The sequence below is a fragment of the Bufo bufo genome, chromosome 1 (genome assembly GCF_905171765.1).
Source record: "Bufo bufo chromosome 1, aBufBuf1.1, whole genome shotgun sequence".
NCBI classification, from domain to species: Eukaryota; Metazoa; Chordata; class Amphibia; order Anura; family Bufonidae; genus Bufo; species Bufo bufo.
In genome coordinates, this window is record NC_053389.1 from 769,981,202 (window position 1) to 769,998,526 (window position 17,325).

The 17,325-nt window shown below is 44.9% G+C and overlaps 1 protein-coding gene across 1 annotated transcript in view; it reads left to right on the forward strand.

Moving 5' to 3' along the window:
- The window catches only part of PIWIL2 (piwi like RNA-mediated gene silencing 2), a 255,710-nt gene that overhangs the window by 41,282 nt on the left and 197,103 nt on the right, over positions 1 to 17,325 (forward strand). The window contains exons 6-7 of the mRNA XM_040414771.1: positions 4,736 to 4,876; positions 16,017 to 16,127. Of these exons, the coding sequence (XP_040270705.1) occupies positions 4,736 to 4,876; positions 16,017 to 16,127 (252 nt within the window). The remainder of the gene's footprint in view (positions 1 to 4,735; positions 4,877 to 16,016; positions 16,128 to 17,325) is intronic.

Below are 17,325 nucleotides of genomic sequence, written 5' to 3' on the forward strand. Positions count from 1 at the left end.
TGGGCACACGTTCGTCAAGTCTTACCGGGTGCCTTCCTAGGCACCGGCAGATACCGTTCCAGGCAGCAAAGTCTGCAGGCAGCAGCGAGTTACGCATCCTCTAAGGCGTTTTACTCCATGGGCATGTGATTTTTTTCCCTCCCCGTGGACTGCTTTAGGACGTCCCACGGTCCTGTGTCCCCCAATGATACCAGCGAGAAAACGAGATTTTTGTGAAACTCACCTGTAAAATCTCTTTCTCGCGGGGTTCATTGGGGGACACAGCTCCCACCCAGTAATTTCTGTTTGCCGTGATTGTTGGCGGTTGTGGAGCCAGTATGGCCCCAGTTCTGGTTTGATCCGACTGGCGTTGGTCAGTTGTTGGTTGTTTACTGTATGGTTATTTTCTCCTACTCCTATTGCTTGGGCACAAACTGATATGCTCTCTCCAGGCTGGAGGGGGTATAGCCTGCAGGGGAGGAGTTATCACTTTTCAACCTAGTGTCGCCTCCTAGTGGCAGCAGCAAGCTATACCCACGGTCCTGTGTCCCCCAATGAACCCCGCGAGAAAGAGATTTACAGGTGAGTTTCACAAAAATCTCGTTTTTCAGTAGGGATCGACCGATATTATCGGCCGATATTCATGATTTTCAAAGTTATCGGTATTGGAATCTATTTTGCCGATAAAGAATTGGGAACAAGGATCGCGCTGCTGTCAGAGCGATCCGTGTTCCCTCAGCAGCACAGGGGAGAAGAAACCAGTGTCTCCCTCCCCCCTGTGCTGCTGCCACCAATGATAGGAGAGAGGAGAATAGGAGGGGAGGGGCTGTGGCCACTGCGCCACCAATTATGTTGACTCACTCAACAGGAGGCGTGAGCTGACTGCAGAATCATATAGCCGCACCCGACCTCTATGACAAGTAGCTGCCATCCGTGGCAGTTAACCCCTGCCGCACCTGAGGGGTTAACTCCCGCGGAGCGCAGCTGCCGCTCATAGAGCTCGGGTGCGGCTATATTATTCTGCAGGCATCTCCCGCCTCCTGTATATGAATTAATGGGCGAGTTATCTTCATTGGTGGCGCAGTGCGCCCCCCAGTATTAATGATTGTTGGCAGTGGCCACAGGGTCCCCTCCTCATTGGTGTTACAGTGGCAGCTTCTGATCGGAGCCCCAGCAGTGTAATCCTGGGGCTCCGATCGGTTACCATGGCAGCCAGGATTCTACTGAAGCCCTTGCTGCGCTGCTGTGTGTACTATGCACAGGGCAGCAGGGAGAGTGTGAAGTCCTATTTACCCTAATAGAGATCTATTAGGGTGAATAGGACAAGGGTTCTAGCCCCTAAGGGGGCTAAAAGTTAGTAAAAAAAACTAACACCAAAATATTAAGTATAAATGAAAAAGAAAGTTTTGCAAAAAAAAAAAAAGCTACACGTTAACAAAAAACATGTTTATTTTCAGCAGATTTGTGTAGGAATTTTATTTTATTTTTTTCAAAAATGAAAATACGCAGAATATCGGTATAAATTTTTCGGCCATCGGCCTGAAAGTTCACAGGTTATCAGTATCTGCTCTAAAAAATCTATATCGGTCGATCCCTAATTTACAGTGTGTGGTCCTCAACAGGTTTATGATTATTAGACATGTGTGTGTGGGACCCTATCCAGAACACCTAAATTGATAATGCAACACATTTCCAAATATCAAATTTTTCTTTATTCAATCCAAAACAGACATACATGACAAAAATTAATAACAATGATAAAATTACCATACGAGAAGTGCTGTGAAGTAGAGAGAAAGCCTTCCCCCAGGATGATGGGTCAAATAAGGAAGTCTACAGCTCCAATTCCCAGCAATGACTCAAACTAATTCAATATAGAGAATACTAGGTATTAGGTCTGTGAACATAAACCTAGTGGTTGCCTGTAAGCCCCACTATAGACTGAGAAAACTCCACAGTATCCAATCACACACTGAGGTAAGATACACCAATGTTAACCCCATATGATTGCATGTAATCCGTAATGGTTTCCTGATATTTGATATCTAATTTGCCTCTGGTATATCGGTGTCTTTGTCCTTGATTTAGTGTTCAGCCTCTAGACATTGAACATATATGATATACCCCCAAAAGCGATATTTGTAAGATTTTTTCACCCCCTCTGCCAAATAGTCATGGTTGTGGATGTATAGAAGGTTTTCTGATTATTTTTATGCCTTTCAAAATGCTCTATAGCGCGCTGTTTGCACTGACATTGAAAGCGCAGCTATCCTATTACAATCTGTGAAAAACTTGCTTACAACGAGTGGAGAGGAGGAGCGCTGGTATCCCGCAGTGAAGCCCTCCTCCCCTTCGTTTGAACATCCGCCCACATCGGAGTAACACTAAAGGGGAGGAATACTTCCTCCCTGACGTCACCTCCCTGGATCACATGGCGTGCGCATCATTGAGCCTCACGCATCATCGGGAGGCGCGGCGGTCATGTGATCCTTTTGGGGGAGGTGGCGGCGCATTACCGGGTTAGTCACATGACCCGGTCATGAGGCAGTCAGCTGACCGCTGTGGGGGCAGGCCGGCGTTCTTTAAAAAGGTGCCATTTTACATGTGGCACTGTTGCTGCTACAAGCCACAATACAGCCGTATCCGTGTGGACCGATACAGGGGGGGGCAAAGATAAGTAATATGCTAACTAATGCACTACTGTAAGGGAGTTTTATTTTCCCCATAGCATGTGATTACTGCACTGTAAACCAGTGGGAAGACGTGGGTTTGAATCTGGGGTTACAAATATATCCCAGTAAAAGTGACTACCACCTCCAAAACTGGGATCATAACCAATAGGTCCCCTGATGAGTTGGTCCTATGTCCAACGAAACGTGTTGGGACGCTTAATAGGGATCGACCGATATTGATTTTTTTAGGGCCGATACCGATAATTTGTGAATTTTCAGGCCGATAGCTGATAATTTATACCGATATTCTGGGAATTTTCATTTTTGAAGAAAAAAAAAATTCCTACACAAATCTGCTGAAAATGAATATGTTTATTGTTAACGTGTAGTTTGTTTTTTTTGTAAATCTTTATTTTTCATTTATACTTAATATTTTGGTGTTTTGTTTTTTTACTAACTTTTAGCCCCCTTAGGGACTAGAACCCTTGTCCTATTCACCCTGATAGATCTCTATCAGGGTGAATAGGAGCTCACACTGTCCCTGCTGCTCTGTGCTTTGTGCACACAGCAGCATGGAGCTTATCATGGCAGCCAGGGATTCAATAGCGTCCTGGCTGCCATGGTAACCGTTCGGAGCCCCAGGCTTACACAGCTGGGGCTCCGATCGGAGGAGCAGGGAAGAGGGGATCCTGTGGCCACTGCCACCAATGATTAAAACTGGGGGGGGGGCGCACTGCGCCACCAATGTTTTTAATACTGGGGTGGGGGGCGCACTGCGCCACCAATGATTAATACTGGGGGGCTTGGGGGGGGCGCACTGCGCCACCAATGAAGAGAAATCTCTCATTCATTCAAATACAGGAGGCGGGAGCTGGCTGCAGAATCACATAGCCGGCTCCCGACCTCTATGAGCGGTAGCTGCGATCCGCGGCACCTGAGGGGTTAACTACCGCAGATCGCAGCTACAGCTCATAGAGGTCGGGAGCCGGCTATGTGATTCTGCAGCCAGCTCCCGCCTCTTGTATATGAATTAATGAGAGAGGTATCTTCATTGGTGGAGCGGTGGCCACAGCCCCTCCCCTCCTCTTATCTTCTCTCCTCTCATTGGCGGCAGCAGCATCACAGGGGGAGGAGACACTGCTTCCTTCTCCCCTGTGCTGCTGAGGGAACACGGAGAGCGCTGAGAGAAGCGCGATCTGTGTTCCCGATACGTTATCGGAATATCGGCAAAATAGATGCCGATACCGATAACTGTCAAAATCCTGAATATCGGTTGATAATATCGGTAAAACCGATAATCGGTCGATCCCTAACGCTTAATAGGACTTAAGAGAGCTACTATATTAATATCAACACACTGGTGACAAGGCCCTCCACCACAGCGTGACGAAGCTGGGCAGTCTCCATTGCTGGCAATTTGGGATTTGTGGATAGTACTTTGCCACCTCAAGGTACATCCAGTGTAGGGAGAGATTAGTCATTAGCGACCCAGTACTAGTCTCCCCTATCCCTAGTTCCGGGTCACCAATTGCGCAGTGCTTGGTGTATACCATGCATATTTAGGGATTTAATTGATCATAATAAATGTTACGTTTTAATGGTATTTCATTAAGAATATATAAATACAATTGTGGAACACGATACCAATCTTTTATCAGGCAGTGACCAATGCGCAATTTGGTCGTGTTACTAGTTAATCATGTAATCCGTAATGGGAGGAGGAGGAAAAGAGCAGTAATGTGGTAAAAATGATCTCCTCCAATGAGAACTCTTAACGGTACAGATATCATACTCTATAAAGCCTCATCCCTAAACCCCCCCCCCCCCCCCCCCCCCCCCACACACATGCATGTAATAGTGTTACCACAGACAAGGAGCAAGCGATAATAAAGCATAAAATACTGACCAAACTGGGGTACTGACGTACGTTTCGCAGACGCGCTTCTTCGGGAGGTGTTTTATGATTATTATAAACTTTCAGAATAAATCTTGTTCGTTTGTGTGTTTATTTCAGCTATGAATACATTGCTATTCGGCTCAATGCAAATGCAAATAATATAATGTTTATATGACTGTTTTCACAGCTCTCCTGCTGCAGGACAGTCAGTGCCAAGCTTTCTTGCCAGGGGTATAGGAAGACCAGAAACGGCTCAAGTCCCAGTCACCGCACCTCCTAGCCGAGGGAGTCCCCCTGTTGAAACTGCTGTCAAAAAAGAGGAAAAGAGGTAAAAATAAGAACCGGGATGACTGTTGTATTTCGTTGCTAAAAGGGATTGCCCAGTTTTAGCAGCTTTAGTGCTGAATTACCTGAGCAAAGGTTTTGACTGTGATCTGAGATGTTGGGGCCTAAAGCCCTATTCCCAGGGTGTGTTTACTTACACTATGCGTGTGTGTGTGTGTGTGTGTGTGTGTGTGTGTGTGTGTGTGTGTGTGTATATATATATATATATATATATATATATATATATAGCAGCACAACCTCAAGATGATAATGGGTGCACGGCCCGCTGGGACAAGTCAATCCCACAACAATAGGCAGCACTCCAAAAATTAAAATTAAAAAAATACTTTTTTCACCTCAGTGGCAATAGCGAAGTTTCGGCTCTGTATCCGAGCCTTTCTCAAGCAAAGTAACAGGACACAGTGAACAATATATATACACCCACAACTGATTGCGTCATATAACGTGACAAATACATAATTAGTGCATTAACTCCTTAACATCTAAATACAAGGATTAAAAACATATCTTGATCTCAAAAATTAAATGATAGTGTCAATAAACATATTTCAACTATTACAGACATGATCCGTGAAGTTACATATAACATACGTGTACATGTGTAAAATACATTCATTTAAATAGCTTCCAGAGCGTCTTAATCTTGCATAAAGTGCTGAAATAGTTAAAAAGTGACGTGTGCATTAAATTAAGTGATGTCGATGAAGAATAACATGATAAGCAGAAAAACACTGACCTGATGTACCGCGATCCCACACCTGTGACATGCGGTACATCGGGTCAGTATACATATTTTTTTCAGTTGGTCTTTATTAAAAACTTCCACTAGTTTTTGTTCTACAGCCTTCACTTTTAGTGTATCTGCAGATTGTTGCTTTCTTTTCTACAGTGACTGTCAGGGTGCTGCTCTGGCCACTCGATGTGTAGCCCCTAGCTCTGAACTCCTGACAGCTCATAAACACTCATTATAGCTACGGTGCCTTGCAAAAGTATTCACCCCCTTGACTCTTTTCGTGTTTTGGTGCCTCACAACCTGGAATTAACATGGATTGCATAATTTAATGTACAGAACATGCCCACAACTTTGAAGATGGTTGTTTTTTTTTTATTGTGAAGCAAACAACAAATAGGAAAAAATAACTGAAAAAGTCAATGTGCATAACTATTCACCCCCCTAAAGTCAATACTTTGTAGAGCCACCTTTTGCGGCAATCACCGCTCCGAGTCGCTTTGGATAAGTCTCTTTGAGCTTGCCACATCTTACCACTGGGGTTTTTGCCCATTCCTCTTTGCAAAACTGCTCCAGCTCCTTCAAGTTGGATGGTTTGCGCTTGTGAACAGCAATCTTTAACCACCTCAGCCCCCAGTGCTTAAACACCCTGAAAGACCAGGCCACTTTTTACACTTCTGCACTAACTACTTTCACCGTTTATTGCTCGGTCATGCAACTTACCACCCAAATGAATTTTACCTCCTTTTCTTCTCACTAATAGAGCTTTCATTTGGTGGTATTTCATTGCTGCTGACATTTTTACTTTTTTTGTTATTAATCAAAATTTAACGATTTTTTTGCAAAAAAATGAAATTTTTCACTTTCAGTTGTAAAATTTTTCAAAAAAAAACGACATCCATATATAAATTTTTCTCTAAATTTATTGTTCTACATGTCTTTCATAAAAAAAAAATGTTTGGGTAAAAAAAAAATTGTTTGGGTAAAAGTTATAGCGTTTACAAACTATGGTACAAAAATGTGAATTTCCGCTTTTTGAAGCAGCTCTGACTTTCTGAGCACCTGTCATGTTTCCTGAGGTTCTACAATGTCCAGACAGTAGAAAACCCCCACAAATTACCCCATTTCGGAAAGTAGACACCCTAAGGTATTCCGTGAGGGGCATGGCGTGTTCCTAGAATTTTTTATTTTTTGTCACAAGTTAGCGGAAAATGATGATTTATTTTATTTTTTTCCTTACAAAGTATCATATTCCACTAACTTGTGACAAAAAATAAAAAGTTCATGGAAGTTTTTATTTTTTGTCACAAGTTAGTGGAATATCAGACTTTGTAAGAAAAAAAAAAAGATAAATCATCATTTTCCACTAACTTGTGACAAAAAATATAAAATTCTAGGAACTCTCCATGCCCCTCACGGAATACCTTGGGGTGTCTTCTTTCCAAAATGGGGTCACTTGTGGGGTAGTTATACTGCCCTGGCATTTTCCAGGGGCCCTAATGTGTGGTAAGTAGGTAAATGATCCTAAATTTTACGCATTTGGATTCCGTGAGGGGTATGGTGAGTTCATGTGAGATTTTATTTTTTGACGCAAGTTAGTGGAATATGAGACTTTGTAAGAAAATAAAAAAAAATAAAAATTTAAATTTAAATTTTCCGCTAACTTGGGTCAAATTTTTTTTTGAATGGAGCCTGACAGGGGGGTGATCAGGGAGTCTATATGGTGTGATCACCCCCCTGTCATTGATCACCCCCCTGTAAGGCACCATTCAGACGTCCGTATGTGTTTTGCGGATCCGATCCATGTATCCGTGGATCCGTAAAAAACATACGGACGTCTGAATGGAGCCTTACAGGGGGGTGATCAGTGACAGGGGGGTGATCAGGGAGTCTATATGGGGTGATCAGGGGTTAATAAGGGGTTAATAAGTGACAGGGTGGGGGGGGGGGGTGTAGTGTAGTGTGGTGCTTGGTGCTACTTATTACTGAGCTGCCTGTGTCCTCTGGTGGTCGATCCAAGCAAAAGGGACCACCAGAGGACCAGGTAGCAGGTATATTAGACGCTCTTATCAAAACAGCGTCTAATATACCTGTTAGGGGTTAAAAAAAATCGCATCTCCAGCCTGCCAGCGAACGATCGCCACTGGCAGGCTGGAGATCCACTCGCTTACCTTCCGATCCTGTGAACGCGCGCGCCTGTTTGCGCGCGTTCACAGGAAATTTTGCGTCTTGCGAGATGACGCGTATATGCGTGACTCTGCCTGCAGCTGCCGCCTCCGGAACGCGATCCTGCGTTAGGCGGTCCGGAGGCGGTTAAAGAGGACCTTTCACCTTGAAAAACAGTTCAGAACTAAGTATGCTGCCATAAAGAGCAGCGCCCAGGGATCTCACTGCACTTACTATTATCCCCGGGCGCCGCTCCGTTCTCCCGTTATGCCCTCCGGTATCTTCTCTCACTAAGTTATGGTAGGCGGTGTCTGCCCTTGTCCTGTGGGCGTCTCCCCCTCCTAGGCTGCAGCGCTGGCCAATCGCAGTGCACAGCTCACTGCCTGGGAGATTTTTTTTCTCCCAGGCTGTGAGCTGTGCGCTGCGATTCTCCTTTTCGCAAACTTACAACGTGTCTTATTGTTTTTAGCTCAAAGTAATGGCTTTCCTCTGACCACTCTGCCATAATGACCAACTCTATGGAGCGTACAGCTTATTGCCGTCCTATGTACAGATACTCCAGTCTCTGCTGTGGATCTCTGCAGCTCCTCCAGGGTTACCTTAGGTCTCTCTGCTGCCTCTCTGATTAATGGCCTCCTTGCCCGGTCCATGAGTTTTGGTGGGCGGCCGTCTCTTGGCAGGTTTGCTGTTGTGCCATGTTCTTTCAATTTGGTTATGATAGATTTGATGGTGCTCCTGGGTATCATCAAAGATTTGGATTTTTTTTTTTATAACCTAACCCTGACTTGTACTTCTCAACAACATTGTCCCTTACTTGTTTGGAGAGTTCCTTGGTCTTTATGGCAGTGTTTGGTTAGTGATGCCTCTTGCTTAGGTGTTGCAGCCTCAGAGGCCTTTCAAAAAAGGTGTGTATATGTAATGACAGATCATGTGACACTTAGATTGCACACAGGCGGACATCATTTCACAAATTATGTGACTTCTGAAGGTAATTGGTTGCACCAGAGCTTTTTATGGGCTTCCTAACAAAAGGGGGTGAATACATACACACATGCCAATTTTCTGCTTTCTATTTCTAAACAATAGTTTTATTTATATATTTTTCTCATTTCACTTCACCAAATTAGACTATTGTGTTCTGATCCATCACATAAAATTCAGATTAACAAAACATTGAGCTTAACCTGCTCAGGACCGCCGTACTCAGGATTGCGTCTTTGCGGCGGTCCTGAGATTTCGGGCATTGCCGGCCCGCGCATGCGCATCGCGGGCCGGCAAAAGTTAAAGAAGTATTTCGTCACCAACCTGCCAGCCAATGATCGTGGCTGGCAGGCTAGCGATTTTCAAAAAATCAAATCAAAAGAAATAACACATCATATTAGTAAATATGATGTGTTAAATGGCTTGTCTGCTCCTCTGCTGGTCCTTTTCGTCGGTTGGTTCCAGCAGAGGAGCAGACATCATTGTGAGTAGCACCAAACACTTCACCTTAGCCCCAGATCACCCCCATCACCCGAATTAACCCCTTGATCACCTCTTGATCGCCCCCTGTCAATCACCTAGTGAAAGGAAAAAAGTGATCAGTGTAAACTGTCACTTTTTTTTTCCACTAGTATTGACTATTAGGTTTTAGGATAGTTTAGGCCCCTTGGTTAGGTAGTTTAGCGTCAGCGCCCAGCCCACCGCACCGCAGTCACTGATTCGCTGATTAGCGTATCGCTAATCAGCATTTGTACTTTTATAGTATCTGTAAGTGATCAAAACTGATCACGGTCAGATCTATAATAGTATTAGTGTCACCTTAGTTCGCCCTCCACCCAAAACGCAGTGTTTGCCCGATCAGGCCTGATCGGTCGCCCACACGTGCGTTCACCCACGCCCGCCCCGCCTCAGTGACAAAATTTTTTGGGTTTTTTGATCACTGCACAATCACTTTACAAGCTCTGCTGCGATAAAAAAAAATCTGTTTTGATATTTTTTTATCAACCGCAGCGGCCTCCGGTACTTCGCTAGCCTCCCCTTTGTAAGACAGGCTTGCTTTTTTTCTTGGGTAGTCTCAGGGAATACCCCTAAATTTAGTAGTCCAAATGTCAAACAGGGGGTATTCTTCTGAAGAGGCCTACAGGATTCTGACCCAGTCGTATGAGGAATGGGAACCCTCATCTGACGAATCTAGCGGGTCAGACTATGAACCTGTAGAAAGCAGTGGCAGTCTGACCCAAAGTTCGGACGAGGAGGTTGAGGTCCCTGATAGCACCAGGCGTACCCGGCCCCGTGTCGCTAGACCACAGGTTGTGCAGGATCCGTTTCAAGGGCAGCAGAGTGGGGCTGGCGCTGTCGGATTACGTGGTGAGGCATACACCAGCAGCGCAGCCCATCCTGGACCTAGTACCAGCACTGCCGTACAACCTGTTGAAGTGGCGAGCACCAGAAGGGCAGTTGAAGCTGGTACGGTGGCACGTGCAGTAGTTACCCCGTCGCAGCCACCGCAAAGACAGGCCCGTAGAGCCCCTAGAGTCCCTGAGGTGCTGGCAAACCCTGGTTGGCAGTCACCAACTTCAGCCGCACCTGTAGTTCCCCCTTTCACCGCCCAGTCTGGAGTTCGGGTTGAGACAGCTCAGATCGGTTCGGCACTTTGATTTTTTGAGCTGTTCTTGACTGCGGAGCTCTTGGACTTAGTCGTGGCAGAAACAAATCGGTATGCCACTCAATTTATATCCGCCAACCCGGGAAGCTCTTATGCCCAGTCTTTCCGGTGGAAACCAGTCCAAGTTTCCGAATTTAAAATTTTTCTGGGCCTTCTCCTGAACATGGGTCTAACTAAAAAGCATGAATTGCGGTCATATTGGTCCACGAACCCGATTCATCACATGCCCATGTTCTCTGCTGCTATGTCCAGGACACGTTTTAAGACCATCATGCGTTTCCTGCACTTTAGCGACAACACCACCTCCCGTCCCAGATGCCACCCAGCTTTTGACCGGCTCCACAAAATTCGGCCCCCTTCAACCAGAAATTTGCAGATTTGTATACCCCTGAGCAAAACATCTGCGTAGACGAGTCCCTAATACATTTTACCGGGCGCCTTGGCTTCAAACAATACATCCCAAGCAAGCGTGCCCGGTATGGGGTCAAATTGTATAAGCTCTGTGAAAGGGCCACAGGCTATACCCACAAATTTCGGATCTATGAGGGAAAAGATCAGACCCTGGAGCCGGTCGGTTGCCCTGACTACCTGGGGAGCAGTGGGAAGACAGTCTGGGACTTGGTGTCACCCTTATTTGGCAAGGGGTACCATCTTTATGTGGACAATTTTTACACAAGTGTGCCCCTCTTCAGGCATTTGTTCCTAGAACAGATTGGCTGCTGTGGCACCGCGCGACCTAGTCGCGTGGGCTTCCCCCAACGGCTCGTTACCACCCGTCTTGCAAGGGGGGAGAGGGCTGCCTTGTGTAACGAAGAACTGCTCGCGGTGAAATGGAGAGACAAGTGTGACGTTTACATGCTCTCCTCCATTCACGCAGACACGACAATACAAATTGAAAGGGCAACCCGTGTCATTGAAAAGCCCCTCTCAGTCCACGACTATAATGCGCTCATGGGAGGGGTGGACTTCAATGACCAGATGTTGGCTCCCTATTTAGTTTCCCGACGCACCAGACGCTGGTATAAGAAGGTGTCTGTATATTTAATTCAATTGGCTGCATATAATAGTTTTGTTCTCTACAGTAAGGCTGGGAGAACACGATCCTTCCTCAAATTTCAAGAAGAGATCATCGAGAACCTCCTGTATCCAGGAGGTTCCGTGGCCCCTACCACCAGTGTAGTGAGCCGTCTACACGAGCGACATTTCCCCAGTGTCGTTCCTGGTACCTCAAACCGACCGCCACCCCGAAAATTTTTTTGTGTCTGTAGCAGGAGTGGAATAAAGCGTGACACCTGCTATTTCTGTCCTGACTGTCCTGACCACCCTGCCCTATGCTTTGGAGAGTGTTTCCGGAAGTACCACACACAGGTACACTTAGCATAGGGATTGCATCTCACAGGACAGGCACACAGGGCTATTAGGGCCCTTTTACTCACAGCTGCTGCAAACCTCTCCTTTCACCTGGGATAAAGTGCATAATGTACTTCGCCACATCTTTGGGCTATTTGCGCTTTGCACATTGTCCCATGGGGAAGGAGAGGTTTGTTCTATAAAAGGTAAAAAAAAAAAATCACAGGTAAGCAAAAAAGTTAACGTTCAGTTCAAAAAGTTAAATAAAGTTTATATGTTCTGTTCAAAAGTTATTATAAAGTTAATAAATTTATTGCGTTGCGGCCTGGTTTTTTCTTTTTTGTTTTGTTTTTTTTACCTTCCAGGTGGACCAACCGATCGACTAGCTGCAGCACTGATGTGCATTCTGACAGAAGCATTGCGCTGCTGTCAGATTACACACAAGTCGGTGTATGAGGCGCTGCAAGATGAGATTTCTCCTCTGCAGTAAAAGATACGTTTGCCGAGGCATATGAGCTGAGGAGGTGGCGGTGTTCATAAACTTTGGCAAACACTTTGTATATACACTGCTCAAAAAAATAAAGGGAACACTTAAACAACACAATGTAACTCCAAGTCAATCATACTTCTGTGAAATCAAACTGTCCACTTAGGAAGCAACACTGAGTGACAATCAATTTCACATGCTGTTGTGCAAATGGGATAGACAACAGGTGGAAATTATAGGCAATTAGCAAGACACCCCCAATAAAGGAGTGGTTCTGCAGGTGGTGACCTGACCACTTCTCAGTTCCTATGCTTCCTGGCTAATGTTTTGGTCACTTTTGAATGCTGCCGATGCTTTCACTCTAGTGGTAGCATGAGACGGAGTCTACAACCCACACAAGTGGCTCAGGTAGTGAAGCTTATCCTGGATGGTACATCAATGCGAGCTGTGGCAAGAAGGTTTGCTGTGTCTGTCAGCGTAGTGTCCAGAGCATGGAGGCGCTACCAGGAGACAGGCCAGTACATCAGGAGACGTGGAGGAGGCCGTAGGAGGGCAACAACCCAGCAGCAGGACCGCTACCTCCGCCTTTGTGCAAGTAGGAACAGGAGGAGCACTGCCAGAGCCCTGCAAAATGACCTCCAGCAGGCCACAAATGTGCATGTGTCTGCTAAAACGGTCAGAAACAGACTCCATGAGGGTGATATGAGGGCCCGACGTCCACAGGTGGGGGTTGTGCTTACAGCCCAACACCGTGCAGGAAGTTTGGCATTTGCCAGAAAACACCAAGATTGGCAAATTCGCCACTGGCGCTGTGCTCTTCACAGATGAAAGCAGGTTCACACTGAGCACATGTGACAGACGTGACAGAGTCTGGAGACGCCGTGGAGAACGTTCTGCTGCATGCAACATCCTCCAGCATGACCGGTTTGGCATTGGGTCAGTAATGGTGTGGGGTGGCATTTCTTTGGAGGGCCGCACAGCCCTCCATGGGCTCGCCAGAGTTCGCCTGACTGCCATTAGGTACCGAGATGAGATCCTCAGACCCCTTGTGAGACCATTTGCTGGTGCGGTTGGCCCTGGGTTCCTCCTAATGCAAGACAATGCTAGACCTCATGTGGCTGGAGTGTGTCAGCAGTTCCTGCAAGACGAAGGCATTGATGCTATGGACTGGCCCGCCCATTCCCCAGACCTGAATCCAATTGAGCACATCTGGGACATCACGTCTCACTCTATCCACCAACGTCACGTTGCACCACAGACTGTCCAGGAGTTGGCAGATGCTTTAGTCCAGGTCTGGGAGGAGATCCCTCAGGAGATCGTCCGCCACCTCATCAGGAGCATGCACAGGCGTTGTAGGGAGGTCATACAGGCACGTGGAGGCCACACACACTACTGAGCCTCATTTTGACTTGTTTTAAGGACATTACATCAAAGTTGGATCAGCCTGTAGTGTGTTTTTCCACTTTAATTTTGAGGGTGACTCCAAATCCAGATCTCCATGGGTTAAAAAATTTGATTTCCATTTTTTTTTTTGTGTGATTTTGTTGTCAGCACATTCAACTATGTAAAGAACAAAGTATTTCAGAAGAATATTTAATTAATTCAGATCTAGGATGTGTTATTTTTGTGTTCCCTTTATTTTTTTGAGCAGTGTATATAAAAAAAAAAAATCCCGGCAATGATTTATTCATTCACATCGATTGATGTGAATGGAGAAATCTGGTTTACCAGGGCATACGAGCTAAGTGGGTATGGATGTTGGGCGGAGCTCCTATGTCCTGGCAGACGCCTTTCCCCTCCTTTTTTTTTGGCAGAGATTTTTTCATCCACATTGATCGATGCGAATGAAGAAATCTGTGCCGTTCATTTTTTCTTTCAGCCCAGAGGCTGAACGGAAAAAAAACGTATGCTCAATATAAGGAGAATAGCAGAAACTCCTAATGCTGGCCATACATGTAATGATTGCGGAGACCCTCAAATGCCAGGGCAGTACAAACACCCCACAAATGACCCCATTTTGGAAAGAAGACACCCCAAGGTATTCACTGAGGGGCATATTGAGTCCATGAAAGATTGAAATTTTTGTCCCAAGTTAGCGGAAAGGGAGACTTTGTGAGAAAAAAACAAAAAAAAATCAATTTCCGCTAACTTGTGGCAAAAAAAAAAAAAAAATTCTATGAACTCGCCATGCCCCTCATTGAATACCTTGGGGTGTCTTCTTTCCAAAATGGGGTCACATGTGGGGTATTTATACTGCCCTGGCATTTTAGGGGCCCTAAAGCGTGAGAAGAAGTCTGGGATCCAAATGTCTAAAAATGCCCCCCTAAAAAGAAATGTGGGCCCCTTTGCGCATCTAGGCTGCAAAAAAGTGTTACACATGAGGTATCGCCGTACTCAGGAGAAGTTGGGGGATGTGTTTTGGGGTGTCATTTTACATATACCCATGCTGGGTGAGAGAAATATCTTGGTCAAATGCCAACTTTGTATAAAAAAAGGGGAAAAGTTGTCTTTTGCCAAGATATTTCTCTCACCCAGCATGGGTATATGTAAAATAACACCCCAAAACACATTGCCCAACTTCTCGTGAGTACGGAGATACCACATGTGTGACACTTTTTTGCAGCCTAGGTGGGCAAAGGGGCTTACATTCCAAAGAGCACCTTTCGGATTTCACCGGCCATTTTTTTTACAGATTTTGATTTCAAACTACTTACCACACATTAGGGCCCCTAGAATGCCAGGGCAGTATAACTACCCCACAAGTGACCCCATTTTGGAAAGAAGACACCCCAAGGTATTCGCTGATGGGCATAGTGAGTTCATGGAAGTTTTTATTTTTTGTCACAAGTTAGTGGAATATGATACTTTGTAATAAAAAAAAAAATTTAAAAAAGAAATCATCATTTTCCGATAACTTGTGACAAAAAATAAAAAGTTCTATGAACTCACTATGCCCATCAGCGAATACCTTAGGGTGTCTTCTTTCCGAAATGGGGTCATTTGTGGGGTGTTTGTACTGTCTGGCCATTGTAGAACCTCAGGAAACATGACAGGTGCTCAGAAAGTCAGAGCTGCTTCAAAAAGCGGAAATTCACATTTTTGTACCATAGTTTGTAAACGCTATAACTTTTACCCAAACCATTTTTTTTTTTTTTTACCCAAACATTTTTTTTTTATCAAAGACATGTAGAACAATAAATTTAGAGAAAAATTTATATATTGATGTTGTTGTTTTTTTTGCAAAATTTTACAACTGAAAGTGAAAAATGTCATTTTTTTGTTAAAAAATCATTAAATTTTGATTAATAACAAAAAAAAGTAAAAATGTCAGCAGCAATGAAATACCACCAAATGAAAGCTCTATTAGTGAGAAGAAAAGGAGGTAAAATTCATTTGGGTGGTAAGTTGCATGACCGAGCAATAAACGGTGAAAGTAGTGTAGTGCAGAATTGTAAAAATTGGCCTGGTCTTTCAGGGTGTTTAAGCTATGGGGGCTGAGGTGGTTAAGCTAGGGGGGCTGAGGTGGTTAAGAGGTGTAAGGTAACAAAACTCGAAAAAGTCAAGGGGGGTGGGGTGGGTTGAATACTTTTGCCAAGCACTGTACATTCCGAGCCTTTTTAATACGATTACAGAGACATAAGGGCTACACAATGAGCCATGAAGCAGCTCCCTGATGAATCCCCCCTTGTACATCTATTTATTTCCCCCCTATCTACTAATGTGTGTTTTTTTTTTTTTTACAGAGAACCTCTGATTAAACAGGGCTGCAAGGGGAACACCATTCCACTTGCCGTTAACCTAATAAAGATTCACTGCAAAAACGAAGCTGTGTATCAGTACCACGTCACCTTTACGTAAGCATTTATAATCCACATTTCTTAAATAAAGTGCAAAATCTCTGGATGGTATAGGTAAATGCATGCACTTACATTTATACTGGTACATAGACTTTATTAGAGGAATTAAAGAGTTTCTTACATTTTTACCTCTTTTAATGGCTTAAAGGGGATGGCCACGTTTTGGCTACTTTGGCCAATGTGTATGTAAGTTGACTAAATGACAATTACTATGTTGATTTTCTGTGCCGTTTGCTTTATTTTATAAGTTATGTTGGTCAAATATTCTGTGCTGTCCACACACGAGACATAAGATGGCCGCTGTTGGAGGGTAATGTGACCAGGGAAAAATAACTCCAGCCTTCTACACACAAATACATTGCAGTGTTGACAGTTTAGTGCAGGTATAACGTATCAGCCATTTTATGGACAGGGCCTCTCTGGGGACAGCACAAAAGACTTGGCCAAAAAGGAGGAATACTTTATGAAATATAGGAAATGATGCAAAATATCGTCTAAGGCTATATTAGTAAGTGCCATAAAGTCCTCTTATAAACACATTGGTCAACAGTAGCCATAAAGTGGCCAACCCCTTTAAGTGTATATTAGTAGGCCTGTTTATGATTTAAAGGGAACCTGTCACCAGGATTTTGTGCATAGAGCTGGGGACATCGGCTGCTAGATGGCCGCTAGCACATCCACAATACCCAGTCCCCATAGCTCTGTGTGCTTTTATTGTGTTAAAAAAAACGTTTTGATCCATATGCAAATGAACCTGATATGAGTCCTGTGTCCGGAGATGAGTCCAATTTTCTGAGCGCAGCACCGCCCCGCGTCCTCCGAATCTCCTCCTTGCTGGCTGATGTCACAGAGCTGGAGAGCAGAAATCTCGCGATGCGCGAGCTAGCGCATGCGTAGTTCGTTCCCTGTGCTGATGCCAGCATCGCGAGATTTCGGCGCTCCAGCTCTGTGACGTCAGCCAGCAAGGAGGAGATTCGGAGGACGCGGGGCGGTGCTGCGCTCAGAAAATTGGACTCCTCTCCGGACACAGGACTCATATCAGGTTCATTTGCATATGGATCAAAACGGTTTTTGTAACACAATAAAAGCGCAGAGAGCTATGGGGACTGGGTATTGCAGATGTGCTAGTGGCCATCTAGCAACCCATGTCCTCAGCTCTATGCACAAAATCCTGGTGACAGCTTCCCTTTAAGGT